Raw genomic sequence first — 25,225 nt, forward strand, 5'->3', positions numbered from 1 at the left:
TCCCCACTGCCTTCTCTGTTCTCATAGTTTGCCCTTGGGTTTTGTTTTTTCCTTTGTATTACATGATACAGGTTAGGCACTGGCATTTAGGCCAAACTTCCCTTGGCTTAAAAATGGGTGCACCTAAAGGTTATACGACATACCAGTACACAAGAGTGGTAAATGTAATTCTTATTATGACCAATTGTCGACCATGAATTTAAGGGAGATTTAGTCGTGACAAATTTTGTACATTTTTAGCATTGTGGAATCACTCTAGCAAATGTTCATGGTATGGATAATATTTAAAAAATATTAGACAGAGGCTGTACCATTCAACCACAAATCAACAAAACAATACAGAAATCATTTTCAGTCATGCGAAACTTAAGGCAAATCAGAAAATTCTTTGACAGAAAACAATTCCAGCTCATGGTCCAACCCCTAGTCCTAGGACTTCTAGACTACTGCAACATCCTCTATCTCCCCTGCCCCGCAGTCATGATAAAATAACTACAGACAGTACATGGGAGGAGTGTGTGGCGCAGTGGTTGAAGCTACAGCCTCAGCACCCTGGGGTTGTGGGTTCAAATCCAGTGCTGCTCCTTGTGATCCTGGGCAAGTCACTTAATCCTCCATAGCCCCAGGTACATTAGATAGATTGTGAGCCCACTGGGACAGATAGTGAAAATGCTTGAGTACCAGATTGTTAAACTGCTTAGATAACCTTGATAGGTGGTATATAAAAACCTAATAAACTTGAATAAACTTGAAACTTGATACAAAACACAGCCCTGAGACTGATCCATTCACTAAAGAAATACGACCATATCGCCACCGCATACCTCGATTCACACTGGCTCCCAATACAAACAAGAATACTATTCAAATTTTATTGTCTACTATTTAAAGCCATGAATGGAGGCAACCCAGCTTATATGAACAACCAGACAAAGGAGAACCCATGCACCCCCCAATCAGAGGCGTCAAACGCAAAAAAATGTACAATGTTCTACCGGCCACGCAGGCAGCGAAACTAGACCGCCAACTATCCAATCTACTGACCACGACACCAGACTATAAAACTTTCAGAAAAGAAATAAAAACCCTGCCATTCAAGAAAACCATCAAAACAAACTAACATCGCAGGAAGCACTTCAGTCCCCCGAAGTAACCCGTTCAACTCTGTAACTCTTCTGGAAATATCCAGATAACCTCTTATGTAATCTGCCTTGAACCGCAAGGTAATGGCAGAATAAAAGTCACTAATGTAATGTAATGTAAAACAATTAATTTACAGTGCATATAATATACAGGTTATAATATAGAATAAAAATTTTAAAAATGTGCATGTTTCTTAGTCCTAACCTATATGTATTTGTCTGCTGATGCTAAATCAGATTAATTCAATGCTGAATCATTAAAATACTGATATAAAATACTGATATAAAATGGACTACCCCCATGTCATGATTTTCAAGGCTATCTAGGGAGAGAACTCTGACAGGCTAGTGTCCAACATTAAGATCTGACCCGCCTTCCTCAATTCAAGGCCCACGCAGCGCTACAAGATACCATTCCTGTCTTCCTAGCAAGTACGCTGGAAAAAAAGTGTTTGACTCCACCTTTGAGTTCCTAGGACCACACATCTGGAACAGTCTGCCTACGTACTTATGGCAGCCCACCACATACTGTCACTTCAGGAAAAAGTTAAAGACATACCATTTTCCCTTGTAGCTACAAAACGCTGTATATGGACTTCATCTCCTTGTTTGTCTGTTGTTACTTTCAACCTGAGCCATTAATGTGAAATTCGCTTATCTCTAAACCTTGAGCCATTAATGTAAAATCCTCTCGCTATGAAGCTGTAGTGTATTGCATTGTATTGCTTCCTCCTTCACCCTCCCTCATAGTTGTCTTCATCAATCTATACATCAAAGCTAGCTTTGTAAAAATAAAGAAAAGGATTATATTTTCAAAGTGGAAAGAACTGTATATATTTTTAAACCTATATATATATATATATATATATATAAACCTTATGCATAATTAGATGTCATGGGAAGTAGCTGCTACAACTGAATTACTTTATTCTAATCTTCTCTGCCATTGTAAGTACAGTGGTACCTTGGATTACGAGCATAATCCATTCCAGGAGCATGCTCGTAATCGTTTATCAAAACAAAGTTCCTCATAGAAAATAGTGGCAACAGCAACGATTCGTTCTAGAACCCGGGGTCTACAGTGCCGCTTCGGGGGGGGGGCGGGAGATGCCAGCCGCTGGAGAACCCCACAGTGCCGCTTCGGGGGGAATGCCAGCCGCCGGAGAACCCCGCAGTACTGCTTCAGAGAGATGCCTCCTCCATCCGCCAGCTAGCCCTCCACGTCGGATGCCTCCCGCATGCTGGATAGCCCCCACCCGAGCCCACACAGCCGAGCGCTGCCCCACCCGCATGCCGTGCACGACACGCACAACGCCGATGATTGACGCTGTGCACGTCACACGCAATGCACAGGCGGGACAGCACCTGGCCACGCAGGCCCAGACAGAGATCCTCCAACCTGTGGAAGGCACCCGATGTAGAAGGCTGGCCGGAAGACGGAAGAGGAAACTCCCGAAGCGGCGCTTCCTGGACTGTAAGTGCTCGTTGATCAGGGCAGTGCTCGGTTTGCAAGTCAAAAGTTTGCTGAGTGTTTTGCTCATCTTGCAAAATACTCGCAAACCGGGTTACTCGCAAACCGAGGTACCACTATAATAATTCCCCCCACGCCGTAAATCTTCTACCTGCTTTCCCCTGCATATTTACTTTTGCTCCAAGAAAGCACTTTTTACGTAACTAACTTATAATGGCTAATGGGAGATAGTGTGTGGTGCAATGGTTAGAGCTACAACCTCAGCACCCTGAGGTTGTGGGTTCAAATCCCACATTGTTCCTTGTAACCCTAGGCAAGTCACTTAATCCCCCATTGCCCCAGGTACATTAGATAGAGTGTGAGCCCACTAGGATAGATAGGAAAAAAATGCTTGAGTACCTGAATATAAGCCACGTGGAGGGGCATAATCGAAAGGGACGTCTAAGTCCATCTCGCAAGTCATCCAAAGTAAAAACACCTTAAGACACATTTTCGAAAAATATGTCCAACTTTTTTTAATTTCAAAAATTGTCTAATTATACGTCCTGCCGATCTGATTGTCCAAGTCCTGATGATCAGATCGGCAGGACTTATAATTAGACAATTATCTTTATACCACATATACGTCCATCTTTATACCACATATTCGTCCAACTTTCCATCCAAGTCCAAAATACCTAGAACAAGCCCTGTTGGACGTGGGAGGGGTCTGCAAAGTGATGGACTGCACACCCTTTAATGACACCTAAATAGTGGGGTACCTTACAGGGCACTGCTGTGAACTTCACAAAAAGGGTGCCATGTCTTCTCCCTACAGCTCCCTTATAGGTTACGGTGAGCCCCCAAATCACCTCCAGAATCCCCTAGACCCACTTATCTATCACCCCAATAGCCCTTATGGCTGTAGAAGCCACTTATATGCCAGTAAAAAAGGGTTTTGGGGGTGTATAGTGCACACATTTAAGTATTAATGCAGTGATTACAGGGGCTTATGGGCATGGGTCCTACTCTCTATGGGTCCCTAACTCACCCCCAAGACGACTTAAGCTGCCTCTGTGCTGGATGACTAGGCTTTCCTATGCCATGCGGCCAGGTGATGATGGTCTGGAGACTGAAATTTAAAGTTGTGATTAATATTTTTATGGGGGTGGGGGGATCGGTGATCACTGGGGTAGTGTGTAGGGGTCTGTATTATGTGTTTTCATTGCTTATCTGGTGAGTTTAGGTGGGTTTTTGTGACTTAGACCATGTTTTACATGGTCTAAGTCACAACGTCCAAGTTCCGTCGATTGTAAGCTGTATAACTTTCGGTTATACATGCTGTACGACTAAGTCTAAGCCGGCCCACATCCCGCCCAACTCCCGCCCTTGACACTCCTCCCGAAACGCCTTGTTTAGCTTTGGTCTTTCAGCTGCACTATGAAGGCCTAGGTCATTTAGAAATATGTTCCAACCCATTTTTAGTATTGGCACTTGGACGTTTTTGAGAAATGTTTGTCCAAGTGCCGACTTAGGCCGTGTTTTGGACGTATTTCTCTTTCGATTATGAGCCCCTTATGCTGTAAGTGGTATATAAATAAAAAAACACCTCAGATTGTTGCATTCTGCAAATTAAAATGCACCCCAATTCTGTCAGAAACTGACCCTCCCCTATCCCAAAGGGCATTAATTTTTTTATCCCATTTATTTCTCTTTGTCCCTCTTAGTAACTACTTTCAGCTAATCAGTAACACCTATGCTTCTTTTCCCTCTCATTGTTTGGCGGCGGTGCAGATCCAGTAAAATGGAAGAAAAAAAGAGCAATTTCAGCAGCAGGCCAAAGTGCGCATACTCTTGTGGGAGATGGAACATGGAGTCATCTTTTTCCATTACTATTAGTTCATGTGCTACAGTATATGCCATCAACTCCCCTCCTCCTCGTGCATGGCCAAGCTTGGGAACATACCACTTCACTAATTTTGTCTGCCTGTTGGAGGGGGGGGGTTAATGAGGCAAACTTTGGCTGGCCTGAACCCATGACTCCCCCACAATATACAACACCCCCCATAGTAAGGTGGGCCTGAGGGATGCCTACTCCCTTCAGCTGCTAGGCCTTCCCCTTCCCAGTGCATCATGGGATGTACCGGGGAGGGGCCTAATGGCCTGATTGGCCCTGGCACCTAAGACCCTTCCCATAGGAGGGACTTTTGGCACCTGGGCCAACCGGAGTGTTAGGCCTCCTTCACAGTGCATTCTGGGATGCACTGGGCATGGCCTAAGATTCTGATTGTCCAGATACCAAAGGCCATGCCCATAGCCTTTAGTATCTGGCCACTTACAATTCTAAGATAAGCGGGATAGATGTACACCACCTTGAAGCCTGATTAGGTGGTATAACACATTTTTAATAAACTTGAAACTTTTTAAATAAAACATCAAATACAGTCCTGCACATAAAAATACCACACCTAACATAGAAAGTAAAATAAGAGCAGCAGCCATCTCTGTCAACCATAAGCATTGTGCAAAGGCTTTCAAATAAATAAGCTTTCAGATGTTTCCTAAATTTTAAAAAGGAGACACTCTGTATTAAAATGCCCACCCTAAAGAATTTTGAATGGCTTCTCTTTAATAAATAAATAAAAAAAGCAACTACATATCTCTAAAAGGGAAAAAACCAAGTGCACTTCCAGTTGCTCTTTCTTCTATTCCCATGCCAAGGCACACAATCTACAATGTCACAGCAAACTTGAAAGCTTCAGATCCTAGAGATTGGAACTAGAGAATGGCATGGGGATAAATTTTCCCCTTGTCCCGCGGGAACTCATTTTCTCATCCCGTCCAGGTGAGTTCTTTTCCTGTCCCTACCTCATTCCAGCAAGCTCTGTCCTCATCTGCACAAGCCTCAAACACTTTAAAATCATAAGTGTTTGAAGCTTGTGTGGTTAAGGCAGAGCTTACAGGAATGGGGCAGGGACACGGATAGCAACAAAACTTGCGGCGATGGGGAAATGGAGTTCCTGCGGGGACAGCGAAAATATGTCCCCTTGTTCTCTGATTGGAACTTTATATGCAGAATGTGTCTGGGCTGGCAGAAGGGATCCTCTTTCTATCAAGCTGAATCATCTCTGAAGGATTTTATCTTAAGTACAGTAATTAGCGGTGAATTGAGAAAGAGTGTGGCGTTGCAGATGACTGTATTATGGGTAACCAAACTTCCAAACTTAGTTCCAAGTGTATTCTCTCAGTCAAATCTTCTTTCACGTTGAATTACACACTTTTAAAGAAATCAATATCTTCTGTCATAGACCTCAGAAAACCGCTGAATCATTCATTTAGATAAATACAATTCTAAAATGAATATACGATTCATAGTACCTTTAAAATAATAGAGAATTTAATTAAAATTGAGTCTGGACTGGTGAGGAGGTTACACCAGTCAACTCCGCGTTAAGAACACATACCAATATGGGATGGAGGATGGTGTTTTCAGAGGTCTATGACTTAAGATACTGATTTAATCCAAATCTCCTATAATTTGTATTCCGCCTTGAACAATATATAATGTATAATGTATTCAAAATTAATTTTCCTATGAACTGTTTTCCTACCTTCTTCTACTCTATGTTTATAACCTAACTAATTAATTTTTCTCAAGTACTTTAGCAAGAATGTGAGCCTTTGGGACAGTCAGGGAACTCTAAGTACTCTCTCTTCATCTTAATTAATCTTACTTATTGCATTTCTTCTGTTTCTACTGTAAACCGCTTAGAACTTCATGGTACAGCGGTATATAAGAAATAAAATTATTATTATTATTATTATTATTTCTTTGAAAGTGTGTAATTCAACGTGAAAGAAGATTTGACTGAGAGAATACACTTGGAACTAAGTTTGGTTGGTTGATGTGCAGTTCCAAGTACTAAGTGTTTGCCTTCATTTAGTGTATTATGGGTAAACCTTTACTTGTAGTACAAGACTTTGAGAGTGGGCTTTTGTATGTGTACGAGTATTAGTTCAGAGTTCAAAGTCGAACAATTTAAAAATAACCCACAGACCTGCAAACTGTCAATGGGAAAGACCCCAAATAGTTTTCATTTTGAAAATACAAGGCCAATAAATATTATAGGTTTAAAGGTACAATGGAGTGGTAAGATTACTAGGTGACAACCAGGGAAGCCCAGTTCAAATCCTACTGCTGGTGGAATTCAGCGCACAAATATTAGCAAATTCTGCAAGTTTGTCAAAATTTAAATAAGATTTTTGTGAATTATTATTCATATTCCATTTAAAACATTCAAAACAAAATGTTTTTTCTCTACCTTTGTTGTCTGGGCATTTTATTTTTCCAATTTCTCTTTACTGCTTTCCTGATTCTTGTCTACTAATTCTGCAGAAATTCTGCATTGCGCAGTTGCAAAGAATTCCACCAGGAGTATGCTGTGATTTTGGGCAGGTCGCCTAACCCTTTTGCTTTAAACCAAAGGCTCCTTTTACGAAGGCGTGTTAGGGCCTTAACATGCGGAATAGCGCGCGCCAGCCGCCACCGCCTCCTCTTGAGCAAGCGGAAGTTTTCAGCTAGCATGCACTAATCTACTAAGATTCGATAAGCAATAACATATCCTGACCACAGGTTAAAATGTACTACCAGGGGGCATGACCAGGCATCCTGCAATCATTTTTCTAGGGCAATAGGCACATCATTCTTGAACCTGTGGATTGTCTTTCTCTGACTGTGAGATCTGGTGTAGAGAGCCTCATAAATATTTTTTCTGCTCTACCTCCACTCACTCTGGGCTGTCCTGTAACTCCTCAGTTTTACTCTATATGCAAGATGATAGGAGCCTATCTGTTCTGCTTGTGTTTATTTTATTTTTTTTTTGGGGGGGTGGCAGTGGCATAGCAAGGGTTGGAGGCGTTGGGGGAATAGAAATAGACATGAAATATTAGCTTTATGTAACACATTTTCAAAATGTTGTCTTTCTTTGCAGATTATTGTGGCAAAATCACCTTTGGCTCCATTTTCTGTGTTTTCTTACACCATCCAAAATTCTGGTCTTGTTCTTCAAGGTAGGACTCGTACAGCTCTGTTGGGTTTGAATCAGATTTGGGGAAGGTTAGTGATGCTATGTAGCATCTGCTAGGCATTGCAAAGTATAACTAAAAATGTATTGATGGGTTTGGTAAATAAGCGACCTTTTTACTAAGCTACATTAAACAGCTAGTGTGGGTTTTGCTATGTGTTAGATATTAGTATGAAGCTGCACTAAATACAAATAACACGTTAAAACCAACCTGCGCGGTAATAATTCCATGCTAGCTATTTAATGCAGGTAGGAGCAGTGCATGGGCGTGACAGAAAAGGAAAAGAGTGGCCTGCTGTGACATTGCATGGGTCAGTATCGCTGTTAGTTGTCATGACAACCACCGGTTCTGATAATGGAGTCACTGCCACAGCCATTCTTCCCTTCTGCTTTCCCTTAATCTGATCCCCATTTCAGCCTCCTCATCAGATTCCCCTCTGTCAATCCACACAATCTGATCCCCCCTTCATCATGGCCCTTCTACCTGAAATATGAGCTCTTGATTTGTCCATTTGAAAATATTTTCCAATATCAAATGATACCAAGGAAAAAAAGGTTTCTAACATCAAATTGAACAATAATATACAACACAAAAAATCATTTTCAAGTCCACAACAATGGGGAGACATGCTACTTTACAAACTAACAGAATAAGGAAAACTAAGAGATTGTAACAGAATAAGGAAAACTAAGAGATTGTTCTTGATTCATATGAATCTCTTAGTTTTCCTTATTCTGTTAGTTTGTAAAGTAGCATGTCTCCCCATTGTTGTGGACTTGAAAATGATTTTTTGTGTTGTATATTATTGTTCAATTTGATGTTAGAAACCTTTTTTTTCTTTGGTATCATTTGATATTGTTAACTATTAAATTTATATTAAAAAAAAAAGAAAATATTTTCCTCCCTCATACCCATGTAGCCCTCTACCCATTCCACTGTCCATCCAAGCAGAGTTGTATATGTAGCATATTGCTGAGTTTACATGGTTTATTATAATTTAATATATTGTCTTTCTTGCTGAGATAACAAAGCAGTGAACAAAAGACAATAAATCTAAATATGAGATGAAAGAATGTTAATTGTCAAATGAAAAGAAATAAATTGAAGTAAATGGTAAGAAAAGTAATAATAGCAGTAATATATTACTGACAACATATCACTAGTAACATATTACTTTTATAAATATGAGTAATCACTGTTGAATAAGTTACTTTCCAAAAGTAATATAAAACAATCACTAGTTTCATTAGGAAACAGGAATTTGTTATAGTTACTAGTCTAGGTAGATTACTGTGAAAATAGTGTATTACTTGTAAAAGTAATATATTAATATATCTAAGTTCCCCCTGGTCATTCCTAGTGGTTTAAGGTATGGGGTGAGAGCTGTCCCCATTTGTTCCTACCCTGACTTGCTCAACAGTTTGCATTTGGTAATTCTTTGTTAATCATTTAACCTGAAAAGAAGTAGGGAATGCACCTTACAGTTAACCCTTGGCAGAAAACAAAAATTATTGTAAGTACAGTAGACGGAGCTGCTGAAAAATGGAAAGTCACGCTGTGTTTGCAAATTTGGATATAGTTCTGTACAGTGCTGTAATGATTGGTTGAAACCTGACAAAGTCATTGAAGAGAATATTTTCATGAACATATGAGAGGTTCTTCTTTTTCTTCCCTCCCCCCCTCACCCCTGATGAAGACTCCTGGGAACCCCACGTTTTTTGAAAAAAAGAGTGCCTCACTGGTCAGAACTTGCAAGAATCCCTTGATAAAAACTGATGACACATTTGTCTTTCTGCCCATAGGCATCTCTGTTTAATACCACTGCACTATCTCATCTGATAGTGCAGTGGTATTAAACCAAGCCTGTTGGCAAAGCATGAATTTAAGTCAGGGAAAACCCTATCTCCACCATATATAATTTGGTTCTTCATTAGAAGATAAGAAGCATAAAGAAAGATAAATTTTCCATTTTTAACCCTTTAATTGGTAGATGGTGAAATGACTGCTTTATGTAACTTGATGTTGAACAAGAACAACAGTGTCAAGTAACAGGCATTTGGAGATGCAGATCTCCATAAGAGCCGTAGATGACACTTTGCTTCTGAGAAACAATGCCAAATAAAGGGTTAAACTATTATTTATAGAGTTTCTAAGAATCCAAAGATTCTAATGACCTAATGAAGAAGTTGGAACCCCTTTGAGTGTCTAGCGATGACTGTTTGGCTACATTATCTCGAAGGCTATACCTCAGGTCACTTATTGTAAATGAAATAAGAAGAAATATATACAGTATAGATATTTTGTGGAAAGTTAATGTTTTTAAAATATATAGAGAGATATTATAAGCCATACAGGAGTCGATGACATTATTCTAATATGAGCGCCCAATTAAAAGGATCTATTTACTAATAACGGGACCGGGTGCTAAAGCCCGCAAAGCAAAATTCCATAGCACAACACAATGCAGAAAAATAGCTAAGTGATTCTCAAAGGAAATGATATGCAAATAATATGCACAATTAATATGTGCTAACAAACTGAAAGGAAGGGGAGGAGCTGATTGGCACACACACACACAAGGGTTTTGCAGCAACTGTGTGCATGTCCAGACAAAACTGGTGCACTTTTAAATATTAGCCTTTCAAAAATTGTTTGCACACTATTAGCAATTAAAGTTGCAGACCGTAAGAGGAAAAGGTATTCCACAGATGAGTGAAATAAGCTTCCTTCTTTCATTAAGCAGCAAGAAAGTTTGCAGGCTTTCTAGAAATTTTTAAAACGTCATTTGTTCTGTTGTATGAAATACACAATATGGCTTCATTGGCTTTGTTATGACTACTACATGTTATGCTCTTTGAATTGATCCTTTTGGGATGGCAGGGCAGGGTTGTTTGACAATGTCAATGTTGATTTATCAGTCTGATTATGTAAATTGGTGGTGTCTATCTTTATTTTTGTAAAATAATTGAAATGTTATGTATATTTATGAATGTGTTGATAGTACTTTGCCTTGAATAAGGCGGATTATAAATAAACCAAACCAAAAGTTGCATAGGCTTCCTTCCACTTACAAAAGAAGACAAAACCCTTGTTAATCTGAGAAACTGACAAGAAATCTTCTCCTGTAAACCTTTTATGTTGCCCCTGATCGGGTAGTAAAAATTTTGGCTTAAGGGGCCATTATTTCCTTTCATGCTTCGCAGTATTTTCATTTATGCATTGGAAAGGAATACTTACTGACCTTATTAGCATCCATTTAGATTCATTTAGGTCTCCTAACAGTGGTGAAGGTTTCTACTGCGGGCCGGCGAGGTAAAAGCCAGAGTAAAATACAATTTGTGGCCGTCTATAGTGTGCACTTTAAAAATGGCATTCAAGCCCTCTAAGCATTCAATGCTGTATAATATGTGCGCAGATGCAGCATTAACTGCATGGTGACACTAGTGGTAGTGTTGAGCTTTGGTCCACATATGCATTAATAGCACCAGTGCACGCTAATGCACTTGTACACATTAGTAGCACTAGCCATAGGGTTACCAGACGTCCGGATTTCCCCGAACATGTTCATTTTTAGAGGACATGCTCGGAGCAAGGTCATGCGTCTTCTTTAACCAGATGGAAAATCTGGTAACCCTAACTAGCCATATACATTTAACTTGTAGATCTAAGATGGCAGCAGTAGAGAGATTCAGTAGATTTAAAGTATATTCAAGATTTTTCTGGTGTAAGTTTAGAAACTGTACTGGTTACAGGCAACAGTGTATTTTTCAAGATAGTTTGTTCAAGTCACCTCTGTCTAAAGCAGGGGTGTCCAACCTGCGGCCCCGTGAAGTATTTTGTGCGGCCCTGGTCGAGGGCGATGCAGTGTTTTCCTCTGCTACTCCCCGGGTGTTTACCATCTTGCCAGCTCCCTCCTCTGTCTTGCTGCAGCGTTTGCGCATTTATGCGACCCCAGAAAAATTTTTTTTGGTCAGTGCGGCCCAGGGAAGCCAAAAGTTTGGACACCCCTGGTCTAAAGCTTAAAGTTAAATTGATGGCTTGTACTATTCACGATCCACTCCCTCCCACAAAAATAACCCATAAATGTCTGAGCTGATTTCTGAGAGGCACATGTTAAGGGAACATTTTCTTATCAGAGATCAAATCAGCTTCAAATGTATGTGATGATGTAGCAGCCTTTTATCAGCTATGCAGAAAGAGATAGGTTTAGCTATTCTTGACCTTCTTATCAGAAGTATTTGTACAGATATTGAGGAGTACAAGGCCTGTACTTAGTTTAAACCAACATTTATCTATAAATAGAACACACACTGTTAGTTTATTCAGCATTTAAGTGAAGGGGTAAATTTGAAACACAGATGTGATCTTTATAAAATGTGAAGCAGCCTATTTTGGAGTCTTGGGAGTGGTGCTGCTTGTTTGTAGCCTCTTAATTACTTTGATTTTTTTGTGACTTATATATTTTTATATTTAAGACTGCCAAGGATAAGGTGATCATACGTCCCATTTTGAATGGGACAGTCCCTTTTTAAGATCCCCTGTCCCGTTGCCCCACTTACAGCTTCAGGACACCGAAATGTCTCGTTTTCAGAGAGGGCGTCCAAAGCTGTGAGTGGGGACAACAGGAAAGGGGATCGCAGCCTGGATTCGGCAGTGGCAGCATCATCGTTCGGGCCCGGCTGACCCTCCTATCTCTCCCCCCCCAAGCGAACCCTTCCAACCCTCCAAGTGAAATGACCGAGCAGCAAATCTCCCTCCAGTAGCATCGGCAGCCGCAGCACGCTAAACAGGCTGCTTCGCGGCTTTCTCCTGCCAGTGAGTCCCTCTGCCGGTTTGCCTCAGTGCTCCAAGGCCTAGCGCCATTACCTTCTTCGGGCAGCAGCAGCATTTACAATTTGCTGCTGTTGCCGGCTTCAGGCCTTCCTCTCTGCTGGGCCCTGCCTACTTCCTGTTTTCATGAAGACAGGACCCGATAGAGAAGAAGGCCTGAAGCCGGCAACAGCAGTGAATTATGAATGCTGCTGCTGCCCGATGAAGTTCAGGACACCAGGCCTTGGGTGACAGAAGGAGGAAAGGGAGCAGAGGGGGAGAGAATTGGGGACAGTGTTGCTGTATCCAATTGGAGGGAATAAAAGGAGACGCCAGGGCATGGAGGGAAGGAGGAAGGTATGCCAGACCAAGGGAAAAGGAAGAGGGAAAGGAAGGAGGAGATGTCAGAGCATGGAGGGGGAAGGAGAGATAGAAGAAAAGGAAAGGAGAGAGATGCCGGGAAACAGGGAAGGGATGATGCTAGACTGTGGGGTGGGAAGGAAAGAAAGGAGAAGAGAGAGATGCCAGATCATAGGGGAGGGGGTAGTGACAGAGAGAAAAACGGAGAGGTGACAGAGCTGAAATCAATCATGTACAAAGGAGAGAAGGGATAGATAGTTTATGGATAGATAGTTTATGGAAGGAGCATAGAAAGAGGGAAGATGCCATATGGAAGAGAGAGAGAGGGCGGACACTGGATGGAAAGAGCACAGAGGACAGTGAATGGAACGGGGGTGGGATTGGGGACAAGACTGAATATTAATAGATGTCCCGTTTTGATGAAAAAAATAAATGGTCACATTAGCCAAGGACCCTATAAGACCCCTTTGGAAGGCATTTTTATTTTGCCAAAACATGGCCCGTGTTGGGCCATTTTTATTTTATACATTATTTGATTTCTATCCTGTGGTTCATTTATGACTGTATACGTCCTTTGTGGATTATTTTTAAGATGATTGTTTTTAAGTTATTTGGACACTTATTAAACTACAAACCGATATATCTGATCTTCTGTTCCACAATCTTTTTGTTGTTTTGCTGCTTCATTTCCTTTGTGGAACCTGTTCTATTTGGAATTTGTTGTTTTGCCTTTATAATATGTGTACGGGCTGATATAAAACACTATTTAGCTGGCTGGGAATAGCCCCCAGCTGGCTAAATAGCACATAGATGGCTATCTTATGATTTCTGCTGAATATGTTATGTTAATCAGGTTTTCTATTCTGCCTTTACCTATTCAGTTCAAAGTTGGATTACATTACAAGAGGTTGAGTCAGTTACCCAGGAAGTTAGTTTGACATGGACATTCAATAAAGTTGATAGTACAGGTAAATAGTACAGTTATTAATATAGTTAGGTCATAGTAACAAATACATATTTACAAGTTCAAGTAGGTTAGGGTTACCAGATGTCAAGGAAAACCTGGACATGTCCTCTTTTTAGAGGACTGTCTGGGTTCCCAGTAGTGCTGCCCGATTTGCCGATTCACATTAGTGAATCGAATCAATTTGATTTCTTTAAAAAATTGGGCTTTTTGATTCACTGACCAACCCTCCTCCCCCGTATACCTTTGGGCGCCTAAAGCAGGAGCAGCAGAACTCTGGCAGCAAAAATCCTGCTTTAGGAGGCCCGATGTCAGAGCTCACGGTGGGGGTGGGGGAGGAGGGGGGTGTCGGTTGGGAAGTGCTGCATAGGCGCCAGCGCTGTGGGTACCCTTGGCTCCACAGCTTTAGTGAGTTTCCTGAAGGCCGGCATGTTATCCCCATCATTGTCCGGCTTCCCCCTGGCCCCCCAGTCTCACTTTCAAAACTAATTACAGCCTGCAGAGGATCCTCGGTGATGTAGCAATTCTAGCAAGCTGCCGTCAGCCTCCACTGCACATTCTCTCTGCCGTGGTCCATCCCAGACCAAAACAGGATCTGACATCAGAGGAGGGGCGGCATCGCAGCAGAGGGAACATGCAGCGGAGGTCGACAGCAGCCTGCTAGAATCGCTACACCACCGGCAATCCTCTGCAGGCTGTAATTAGTAAGACCGGGAGGCCAGGGGGAAGCTGGACAACAGTGGAGAGAAAGTGGAAACATGCCGGCTTTCGGAGTGGGCCCCCTGGTGTAGCTATTAGAAGTACACAGAGCAAAGGAGTCCAAAGAGAGCGGCATATGCTGGACTGAAGATGAGGGGGAAGGGGAAGAAATAATGGATCTTAAAACAGAGGAGAGGGAGAAAGATGATGGATAATGGAGGTAGGGAGGGAAAAGAAAGGGAAAGAAGTTGAATCCAAGGGATGGTGTAGACTGAGGGAGGGGGGATAGAAATACTGGATGGGAGGATGGTCATTAGAGAAATGCTGGACTGTGGGGATGGAGACAAAAAAAGAGAGGTGCCAGACCTCCGAGGGAAGGAAGGGAAATGGAAGGGGAGGATAGCGAATGTGAGCTAGGTCCTAACAGAGAGAGGAAAAGTATTTTTTGTTTATTTTGTTTACACCACAGTGCCAGCATGGGTAGGAGAGGGCTAAGGAGTTGGGGTGGGTGAAGAGGTTACAAAATAAATCCTCCAGGATGTTTGAAGAAAACACCCAATTGGGCAGGAAAATTGAATCGAATCAAAAATATTTCCCCTGAATTGGGCAGCACTAGTTCCCAGATGGACTTTACAAAACCCAGCAGGTTGTTTGGGTTTTGGAAAGCCCTGAGCTCTGGCTAAGTCTGGGTATTCAACAAGCATGTGCGGATGACATCACACGTATTTGTGCATGCTGGAGGCCCTCCATATGTGGCCTGGAGGTTGGGAAAAAGAGACAAGGCTGCCTGAGGCTGCACGCACACCCCCTTCCCTTTCCCCATATATTTTAAACTTCTCTGGCATGATCAGCATGCCCATGTCAGTGTCGATTCATCCTTTGACATCACTTCCTAGGCGTGGGTTCCGGAAGTGACTTCAGAAAGAGCACCAGTGCTGCAAAGGGGGTGGGAAAGGAATGCAAGAGAGAAGGGAATCCAGGGTACATCTCTTCTATCTCCTCTACTGTCAAGTCCAAGTACAATCACAAATTTCTCTCTTTTCAATATTTGCATCAGCAATTTAATCTCATTGGCTTGCTAAATTATTTTAGTGTTTTATTTCTACGTGTGAATTGACTCAGCTTATGAGGTATTGTGTTAGTCTTTTTTTAATACTAAATTTTTATGTATCTCGATGTTCAATGATTGATTTTTAAAAAAATATTTCTAAGACTCCTGAGGGAGGCTTTTCAGCCGAAGCACAGTGGGCATCAACCTCATGCTGGCGAAGTAAAAAAGGTATAGGGGAAGGCAAAGGGTGCACGCACACAGCAAGGAGAGAGAGCGGGGGGCCGGAGAGGAGAGGGGTGCCATACCCTTAGGAAGACCGCACCTGGAGCAGTCCATTCCCCTCCCCTCCCTCACACCCTCCTTACTATGCTATTGGGGCCATGCATCTGGGAAAATGCTTGAGTACCTGATTGTAAACTGCTTAGATAACCTTGATAGGTAGAATATAAAAACCTAATAAACTTGAAACTTGTTCAACGTTAAATATGGTAACCCTAAAGTAGGTCATTGTTGGTTCTTTGTTTTGTCCTTGAAGTTGGATTAGAAAGTTTAGAGCTGGGCATTTACAATTCAGTTACTTCAGGGTTGGATCCCTGTCTTGGTATAGAAATGCTGAGGCCGATCAAATTGGTTGGCGACTAGCTATTTTGCATGACATAACCTGTCACATCCTATATTAAGTGGCTAGCTGGCTGACTTTGGCACCAGCAAAGATTTTCCGGTATAGCAGTGGACCGCGGGAGATCACTAATCTCAAAAAGGAGGACATGTCTGGGGAAATCTGGTAACCCTAGGCCTGTATATTACTTGTTTTCAAGTTTTGAAGAGCAGACCTGTACAGAAATTGTTGCTGGGGAACTTCCCCTGTACCCTCTTGTCATGGAGTTGTTCAAGTATGTTGCTTGCTTTGGGACTAAACTGAATCTAACTCTGTCTGTAAGGCGGTGGAGCATGTGCTCAGAAAAGTGTGTGGCTTTCAGCAACTCTCAGATTTCAGGTTGGGATTGAACACCTAGCATACTGAATCCTACAGGTACTAACGGAAAGAAGATTATCGAAGGTGAAAACCCAATCTTCCATTGTACCATTACAAAAGCTCATGTAATCCGCTCTGAATTGACTCCCCAGTCATTAGTAGTGGTATAGAAGCTTTCAATAAACCCAAACATAAATTTTGCTTTATTTCTTTGGCCTTCAGTTCCTCCTGCTCCTTCGGGCCTCTGTTGGACTGCGGTGTCATTCACAACTGTCTTCCTCAACCGTAGCTGCCAACATTGCAAAATGTTTAGGGTTGCCAGGCACAATATAAATTACCCCTCTCTAAGTACGATAAGGAGCTTGCTCAATATTGGAAGTGCTCGGTATCCACTGGTACCTAAAGAGCTGGCTCTTGTGTTTCCAACTCTGTCCATCCAGTACAATGACGAACACAGGCCAATAGGCACAAACCACATCTTCCTCTGGATCCCACTTAAAACATAGAAATATAATGGCAGATAAAGGCCAAATGGCCCATCCAGCCGGCCCATCCACAGTGACCATATAGAAACATAGAAACATGATGGCCCATCCAGCCTGCCCATCCGCAGTGACCATATAGAAACATGGAAACATGATGAACTTGTTTGCTAACCAGGCATCAGCAGTTAGCAATTATATGGTTCCCTGCTTCCAGGGCTTTTGGTTTCTGCCTTCAGAGCATCCATAGCTCTGAGCAGCAACAGGAACAGAAAGAGGGCCCAGGAATTGCACCCTAATGCTTCACATGCTTCATCACTTCTAATGGGCCACCAGCCCAACTTTTGTATTCTTTTCTGAAAATATAAATAATGTATTAAAAACAATGAAATGGCCAGGTCATTTGTTTTCTACTCCATAGAGGTTATTAGAGCATAAAGCTGAAAAAGAGGCCATGAAGGTATTTAGGTGCTTCAGGAGCTGTAATTTGTGCCATGCAAGAAGCCACTATTGTTGCAATAAATTGAAAAGTGAAACTGCTCGTCCTTAGCAAAGCCTCTGACATGTCCAAAGATTTGAGCCTATGCCATTAACATGGTAATGACCAGGCATTCAGAGGCTTTTTAAGCCCCTTTTGTTTGTTCATGTGAATTGCTTCTTTGTTCTCCCAGTGTCTTACATCTCATGACTTAAGAGTATGCACTGAAACAAAAGGAGGTGGAATACAGTTTATGGTGCACAGCTAAAATAATCTGATGTATGATCTTTAAAAGAGCACTTAGAAGAGACGGTCCATTCTTTATAACGTGAAGTACAGAAATATGCAAAAACTTCAACAGGATCTTTTGTCCTTTCAGCTTGGGAACAAAACATAGCATCACGTGAAAATGAGATTTAGTAAAAAAGCCATGGTTTTTCTGAATAGCTTGTAGGTTCTGGAATATTCTCAGAGGTATTTGCATCTATTCCTTTCTCTCCTCTCCTCTACCTTCCAAAGTACTAAGTTTAATACAATCTTGTTAGAATGTTTATTTTCTTATTTTACCTCTATCTCTACTTTTCACTTCTTTATTACTCTCTAGGTACTTTAGTTAGATTGTGAGCCTTCGGGACAGTAAGGGAATTTCTAAGTACCTTTCTTACTTATAATTTTAATGTATATTTTCTGTAAACCGCTTAGAACTTAACGGATGTAGCGGTATATAAGAAATAAATTACATTACATTACATATTTGTTCTCAAAGCACTTGCTGACTAGGATTCTAAAAATGCTGGAGGTTGTAAAGAAGGATATCAATATAGTTTACATACAATTGAGTACTCGGGGATCAACAACACTTTGAGTGCCAGGCTTTCTTTTATATGTATTTCTGTTCTCTATTAAAATTACACAATTATGAAGTTATTACTTTTAGGAATGCTAGTAATGGAATGAATTGCTTGTACAAAGGAATATATGCTAGAACAATTTTCACTTCTTATCTTGATCTTATGTGTTCTTGTGTACTGGGCATTTTTTAAAGCCATTTAAGAGGCTATGGGCTCCTTTTACGAAGGTGCGCTAGGGTTTTTAGCGCACGCACAAAATTGGTAGCCGAAAATCTACCGCCTCCTAAAAAGGAGGCAGTAGTGGCTAGCGCGCTCGGGAATTTAACGCGCGCTATTGCGTGCATTAAGGCCCTAGCGCACCTTTGTAAAAGGAGCCCTATGTATTATTATTTATTTTATCTATGCAATTTCCTATACCGTTCTCCCAGAGGAGCTCAGAACAGTTTACATTAGTTTATTCAGGTACTCAAAACATTTTTCCCTGTCTGTCCCAGTGGGCTCACAATCTATCTAATGTACCTGGGGCAATGGGGGGATTAAGTGACTTGTCCAGGGTCACAAGGACCTTGGACAAGGAGCATAGTGGGTTTGAGCCCACAACCTCAGGGTGTTGAGGCTGTAGCTTTAAACACTGTACTATTCTAGAAATCAAAATGTAGTAAAAGTGAGCCAAGTATAGGACAATCAAGCCATTGTGACATCACTGATGAGGTAGGCTCTTAGACATTGGTGGAATGAGGCATTATGATGTCACAATACCAGCTCTAGTTATCAGAGGCTGAAGCTTTTCACACTATTTATTCAATTTTCTATACTGTTCTCCCAAGAGCTCAGAACAGTTTACATGAATTTATTCAGGTACTAAAGCATTTTTCCCTGTCTGTCCCGGTGGGCTCACAATCTATCTAATATACCTGGGGCAATTAGGGGATTAAGGGTTCACGGAAGTTTCGCCCCCCACATTTCGCCCCCAGCAATTCGCCCCTCACATTTCGCCCCCGCACATTTCGCCCCCCGGATGTTTCGCCCCCACACATTTCGCCCCCCGGATGTTTCGCCCCCACACATTTCGCCCCCACACATTTCGCCCCCACATTTTGCCCCCCCACATTTCGCCCCCACATTTCGCCCCCACACATTTCGCCCCCGTCTCGGAGCGCAAATCCTTACCTCGGAGCGCAAATCAGTCCAGCTACTGTTGTGAGCGCGAGAGAAGCCAAGGGGGATCGAGGCTTCTGGAGAGATGCAATCAACTGCAGCATTAGACACCCTCCTGCTAGCGATCGGCGGAGTGTCGAGAGTGTCCTCTGGCAGGAGGGGTTGGGCACCCTCCTGCATGTGATCGGGGGGGGGGGGGTTGGTCGGCCTTCCAGCAGGAGGAATTGACAGACAGCGGCGATTGGGGGAGGCGTCCTCCGGCAGGAGAGGGTGGGCATCCTCCTGCCGGTGATTGGGGGGTTGGTCGGCCTTTGGCAGGAGGGGTTGGGCACCCTCTTGCTAGCGATCGGCGGAGTGTCGAGAGTGTCCTCTGGCAGGAGGGGTTGGGCACCCTCCTGCATGTGATCGGGGGGGGGTTGGTCGGCCTTCCAGCAGGAGGAATTGACAGACAGCGGCGATTGGGGGGTTGGTCGGCCTTTGGCAGGAGGGGTTGGGCACCCTCCTGCTAGCGATCGGCGGAGTGTCGAGAGTGTCCTCTGGCAGGAGGGGTTGGGCACCCTCCTGCATGTGATCGGGGGGGGGGGGGTTGGTCGGCCTTTCAGCAGGAGGAATTGACAGACAGCGGCGATTGGGGGAGGCGTCCTCCGGCAGGAGAGGGTGGGCATCCTCCTGCCGGTGATTGGGGGGTTGGTCGGCCTTTGGCAGGAGGGGTTGGGCACCCTCCTGCTAGCGATCGGCGGAGTGTCGAGAGTGTCCTCTGGCAGGAGGGGTTGGGCACCCTCCTGCATGTGATCGGGGGGGGTTGGTCGGCCTTCCAGCAGGAGGAATTGACAGACAGCGGCGATTGGGGGAGGCGTCCTCCGGCAGGAGAGGGTGGGCATCCTCCTGCCGGTGATTGGGGGGTTGGTCGGCCTTTGGCAGGAGGGGTTGGGCACTCTCCTGCATGTGATCGGGGGGGGTTGGTCGGCCTTCCAGCAGGAGGAATTGACAGACAGTGCACGCTACCTCGGCCTGCCCCGGAACTCTTCCTGCAGCCACCACCCGCCTAGGCAGGAACATGAAGTTGCTGTTGCAGGAAGAGTTCCGGGGCAGGCCGAGGTTAGAAGTCTCCTCCGATGGATACAGCGCCGTGGCTGCCATAACATTTAAAATAATAGTGATCGGGGGGGGGGGGAGAGAGCAGGTGTGGGGAAGTCCGGAGCTGCAGGGCCGGCGTTAGAGGGAGTAAGAGCTGATGGTGCCACAGGCTTCTCTCGCGCTCACAACAGTAGCTGGACTGATTTGCGCTCCGAGGTAAGGATTTGCGCTCCGAGACGGGGGCGAAATGTGTGGGGGCGAAATGTGTGGGCGAAATGTGTGGGGGCGAAATGTGTGGGGGCGAAACATCCGGGGGGCGAAATGTGTGGGGGCGAAATGTGTGGGGGCGAAATGTGTCTGGGGGCGAAATGTGGGGGGCGAAATGTGGGGGGCGAATTGCTGGGGGCGAAATGGGGGCGAACCTTCCGGATCCCGGGGATTAAGTGACTTGTCCAGGATCACAAGAAGTAGTGTGGGTTTGAGCCCACAACATCAGGGTGCTGAGGCTGTAGCTTTAACCACCGTGCCACACTCTCCCCTTAATGTGTGCTAAGTCTGTCAGAGCTTTAACACATGTCCTTAGCATGCTTATGTGCTAGTCTGTATTAATATAAAAGCAATACTGATATAATGAAAATAATAAGCTGTGTCTTATGTAAATTCAGGCAGCCAGTGACGTAGTAAGGGGGGGGAGGGGGTAGTCTGCCCAGGGCTCCATATTAGGTAGACTTTATAGAATCAGGGCATAAGTGCCTAAAATACTTTTTGAGTAAAAGTACCACAACTACAATGTCTTTTCATCAAGAATTGCTTCTAGCTTCAGCTTCATCTCCGCTTTATCTAACCAGTTCAAACACAGGCAACTCCATTCTTCTTATAGGCTATATTCACTGGACAGCAGAATTGAAGATAAAACGATCCACTGTTTGCATGACGAGTTTTGCGGTAGCAAAATCCTGTTCCCAGTTTTGCTGTTTCATTTGGTTTACTGAAGAATTGTCATTCACATCTCCCTTCCATTTTTACTTTAACTGCAAGCATCAAATGTAACTAGGTAAAAGCAGTAGAAATTGGCAAAATTATTACTTCAATAAAAGTAACAAATGTTATTCTGTGCTTCCTTCTAAGTGAAAGCATCAAAACTTTACTTAAGTACGGTAATTAGTTACATTTACTTAGTTGCTATACAGCACTGCCCCTATTCCTAGTGTTTATGCATTCAGATATGACTGTGAGATTATAGGCAAGTGGTTGAATTTCTAAACATTGAACCAAGAAAACACAAGGGAGAAGAACCAACCAATTCTGCAGTGAAGGATATGAAAGCAAAACAAAGGAAAATTGCAGAAACCCGTTCAATGATGTAGGCTAAGTTTATTGTATCAAAAGCAGTTAAAAACAACACCTTAAAACCAAGGGACCCAACACGGTCCGTGTTTCGGAAAACACACCTTCATCAGGGGTCCCAAAAAAACCCAGAAGTCAGTTGAAACCGCCAAGAAACTGTAATCTGTTGAGAAAACGAGCGCCAAAGGGCTGTGTAGTTTCTTGGAGGTTTTAACTGACTTCTGTTTGTTTTGGGGACCCCTGATGAAGGTGTGTTTTTCGAAACACGGACCGTGTTGGGTCCCCTGGTTTTAAGGTGTTGTTTTTAACTGCTTTTGATACAATAAACAGCCTACATCATTGTACGGGTTTCTGCAGTTTTCCTTTGTTTTGTAAACATTGAACCAAGTCATAAAGAAATGTGCAAAGAGACAAAGAAATACTGCTAATTGCAGGAGCTGTGGGACAATCATGGTAGAGCAGTCTGCCTGTTTTGAAACGTATTGATTTCTGTTTTGCTGTAAAGAAACCATTATAAAATATTTCCCATTAAAAAACTTTTAAAACAAGAGTGCATAGAAAAGGAAAAATTGGAGTTACTTTTTTGACTATTGGAGAAATAATACCTTTTTCTTTGGTTGCACATTAGATACACCAATTTGAATATTATACCTTGGAAAGTACATGTACACGTTACTTACAACTATCCACATTTATTTATAAAATATGTGTATAAGTCCAAACTATGCCCAGCCTCCACCGCTGGGAACAGCTGTACTCGGTCCAGGTAAACCTCTGAATCTGCAAGCAATATATATATATATATATACATTTAGGTGCATATACTGTTGTCAGGATGGGGGCTGATAATTTATCTAGTAACCATTAAACAGATATTCTGTAAGATATTAGATTGTCCTAGAAGAGCTGAATTTAGCTGATTATTAAGATAACTTGACAAAAATATCTGGTCCTGATGTGCTGTGCTGAATGTGAGCACCATCCAATTGACTTTGACTCTTGCCTCCAAATGCCCCATGCATAACCAGTTAATTTTAATTTTTATCTTTTTGTTGATGGTCAGTGTTTGCATATTATTTCTAATGTGCTGTACATTTTAACTTACAATAGACAATCCCTGCTTAGAAGAGCTTACAATCTAATTTAGACAGGACATTTCGGGGTTGGGGAGATTATGGTCGAGGAAATGATACAGTGGGTCGACAGCAGTGAGTGGGAGTTAAAAATTGTTTACAGATTCAAAAAAGTGGGCTTGTAGCTTGGATTTGAATACTGCTAGGGATGGAGCATGATTTATTGATTCAGGCAGCCTGTTCTAGGCATACGGCATCGTAAGAAAGAACGGACGGAGTCTGGAGTTGGCAGTAGAAGAGAAGGATACAGATAAGAGGGACTTGCCCGACGAACGGAGATCACGGGAGCATAGGGGGAGATAAAGTGAAGAGCGATATTGGGGGCCTTCAGAGTGAACACAATTGTAAGTCAGCAAGAGGACAGGGAGCCAATGAAGCGACTTAAGGAGAGGGGTAATTGAGTTTCACATCCCAGAAGCTTTGACACAGTTCTGCTTATACTTTAGTGAATGCTCCTAGAATGGACCCTAAAGTGATTGACTGGGTTAGGAATTGGTTGTGAAGAAGGTGGCAAAGGGTAATGGTAAAAGGAGCTCACTCTGTGGAAATGGACATTTCAAATGGTGTATCACAAGGATTGGCTCTTGCAGTGGCGTAGTAAGGGGGGAAGCAAGGGGAGTGGTCTGCCTCAGGCGCCATATTGATGGGGGCGCCAGCACCCTCCTCCTCTCTGCCCCCTCCACCTCTTCCCATTCCTCCCCTCACTACACATGCGCCCCCCCCCCCCCTTCCCTTCCCCTGTACCTCTAGTTGATAAGCATTTGCAAAGCCCTCAACTTCCCTTTCACAACTCGTAGGTATAGTGAATTACAATAATCCACCCTAGTCAGGATCAACGTCTGAACCCCAGTATGGAAATCATGTGTTGGTAATATTGGCTTCAATCTATAAAGCATTTGAAGTTGCATGTATCCCACCCTGATTATTTTTAATATTTGGTTTTCCATTGTCAAACAGTTATCTAAGCACACTCCCAAGACAGTCATCTCCTTTATTACACACTCTTACTTTCACCTACTGCTCAAAACTCGAATGGCCTTTGAAACAAATTTGCCTTCAGTTGCTTACGAAACTGCACGTGAAGATGTTTGATGAATCGTGTCTCACAAAGCATTCCACAACTGTGGTCCTGCAGCCTGAAATGCTCACAATCTCACTGACACCGACACCATATACATCTGATATATTGAAGGTACCAGTAGCAATTGTTAAGCCTGCGAACGCAGACTTCTCACTGGAGTATATGCAACCACAAGATCAGACACAACAGCAGGCAGATCACGGTGTACCACCCTATACACCAACACCAACAGTTTAAACTGGATCCTCCATAATACTGGAAGTCAATGTAACTCAGCTAACAAATATGAGCTGTTATAGCAAATTTCCAATAACACATGTCACTGAATTTTGGCCTATCTGCAATGCCTTTAATGACTTCTGAGGAAGCCCACAAAATAATGCATTGCAGTAGTCCAAATGGGGCAAAACAAAACACTGCATAATTGGTCGAAAATTCATTTCAGAGAGCAGACTATGGAACCTTAACACCAAACACATCTTAAAAAATACTGTTTTAACCACTGCCATAACCTGGTTATGAAATGACATTGAAGAATCATATAAAAATAATTCCAGAGCGCCCGCCATACTGGTGGCAGAAAGCCAGAGAATTATTATTTTTTTGCTACATTCAGACATGAATGTTTGCAGTTATCCAGTCAAAAATTGAAGACAGACAAGTTGATTAAAGCTGAGAGCCAACCTCACAACTGTCCGGAAACTAAAAAAAACAACCCCCAAACAAACGAAAAAAACAACAACGCAGATCATCCACATAAAACCAATGTCCAGCTCCAAGATCAGTCAGTAGCCACCAATAGGGACCAAAAACAAATTAAAAAGTAAAGCTGACAATGATATTTCAGATGGACTGTCAGGTAAGATTTGCCTTCTACTAATGATACCAAAATGTGCAATAGAGTAGACACTCCGGATGGTGTGGATATCATGAGGAAGGACCTAGCCAATCATGAAAGAATGGTGCAGAATTTGGCAGCTAAGATGTAATACATGATCACACATTTGAGCTTTAAAACCCAAGGGAGCAGGGACAGTACAGTATAGGGTGAGGTACTTCTGTGCTCAAGAGGAGTGGGACTT

General features: G+C 42.9%; 1 protein-coding gene across 7 annotated transcripts in view; it reads left to right on the forward strand.

Annotated features, from left to right (window-relative positions):
- The window catches only part of RAD51B (RAD51 paralog B), a 1,288,364-nt gene that overhangs the window by 679,899 nt on the left and 583,240 nt on the right, over window positions 1-25,225 (forward strand). For all 7 annotated transcript variants that reach the window (XM_033953094.1, XM_033953095.1, XM_033953092.1 and 4 more), the window contains one exon: window positions 7,584-7,662. In XM_033953094.1, the coding sequence (XP_033808985.1) occupies window positions 7,584-7,662 (79 nt within the window). The remainder of the gene's footprint in view (window positions 1-7,583; window positions 7,663-25,225) is intronic.

This window comes from Geotrypetes seraphini, chromosome 7 (genome assembly GCF_902459505.1).
Source record: "Geotrypetes seraphini chromosome 7, aGeoSer1.1, whole genome shotgun sequence".
Classification (NCBI taxonomy): Eukaryota; Metazoa; Chordata; class Amphibia; order Gymnophiona; family Dermophiidae; genus Geotrypetes; species Geotrypetes seraphini.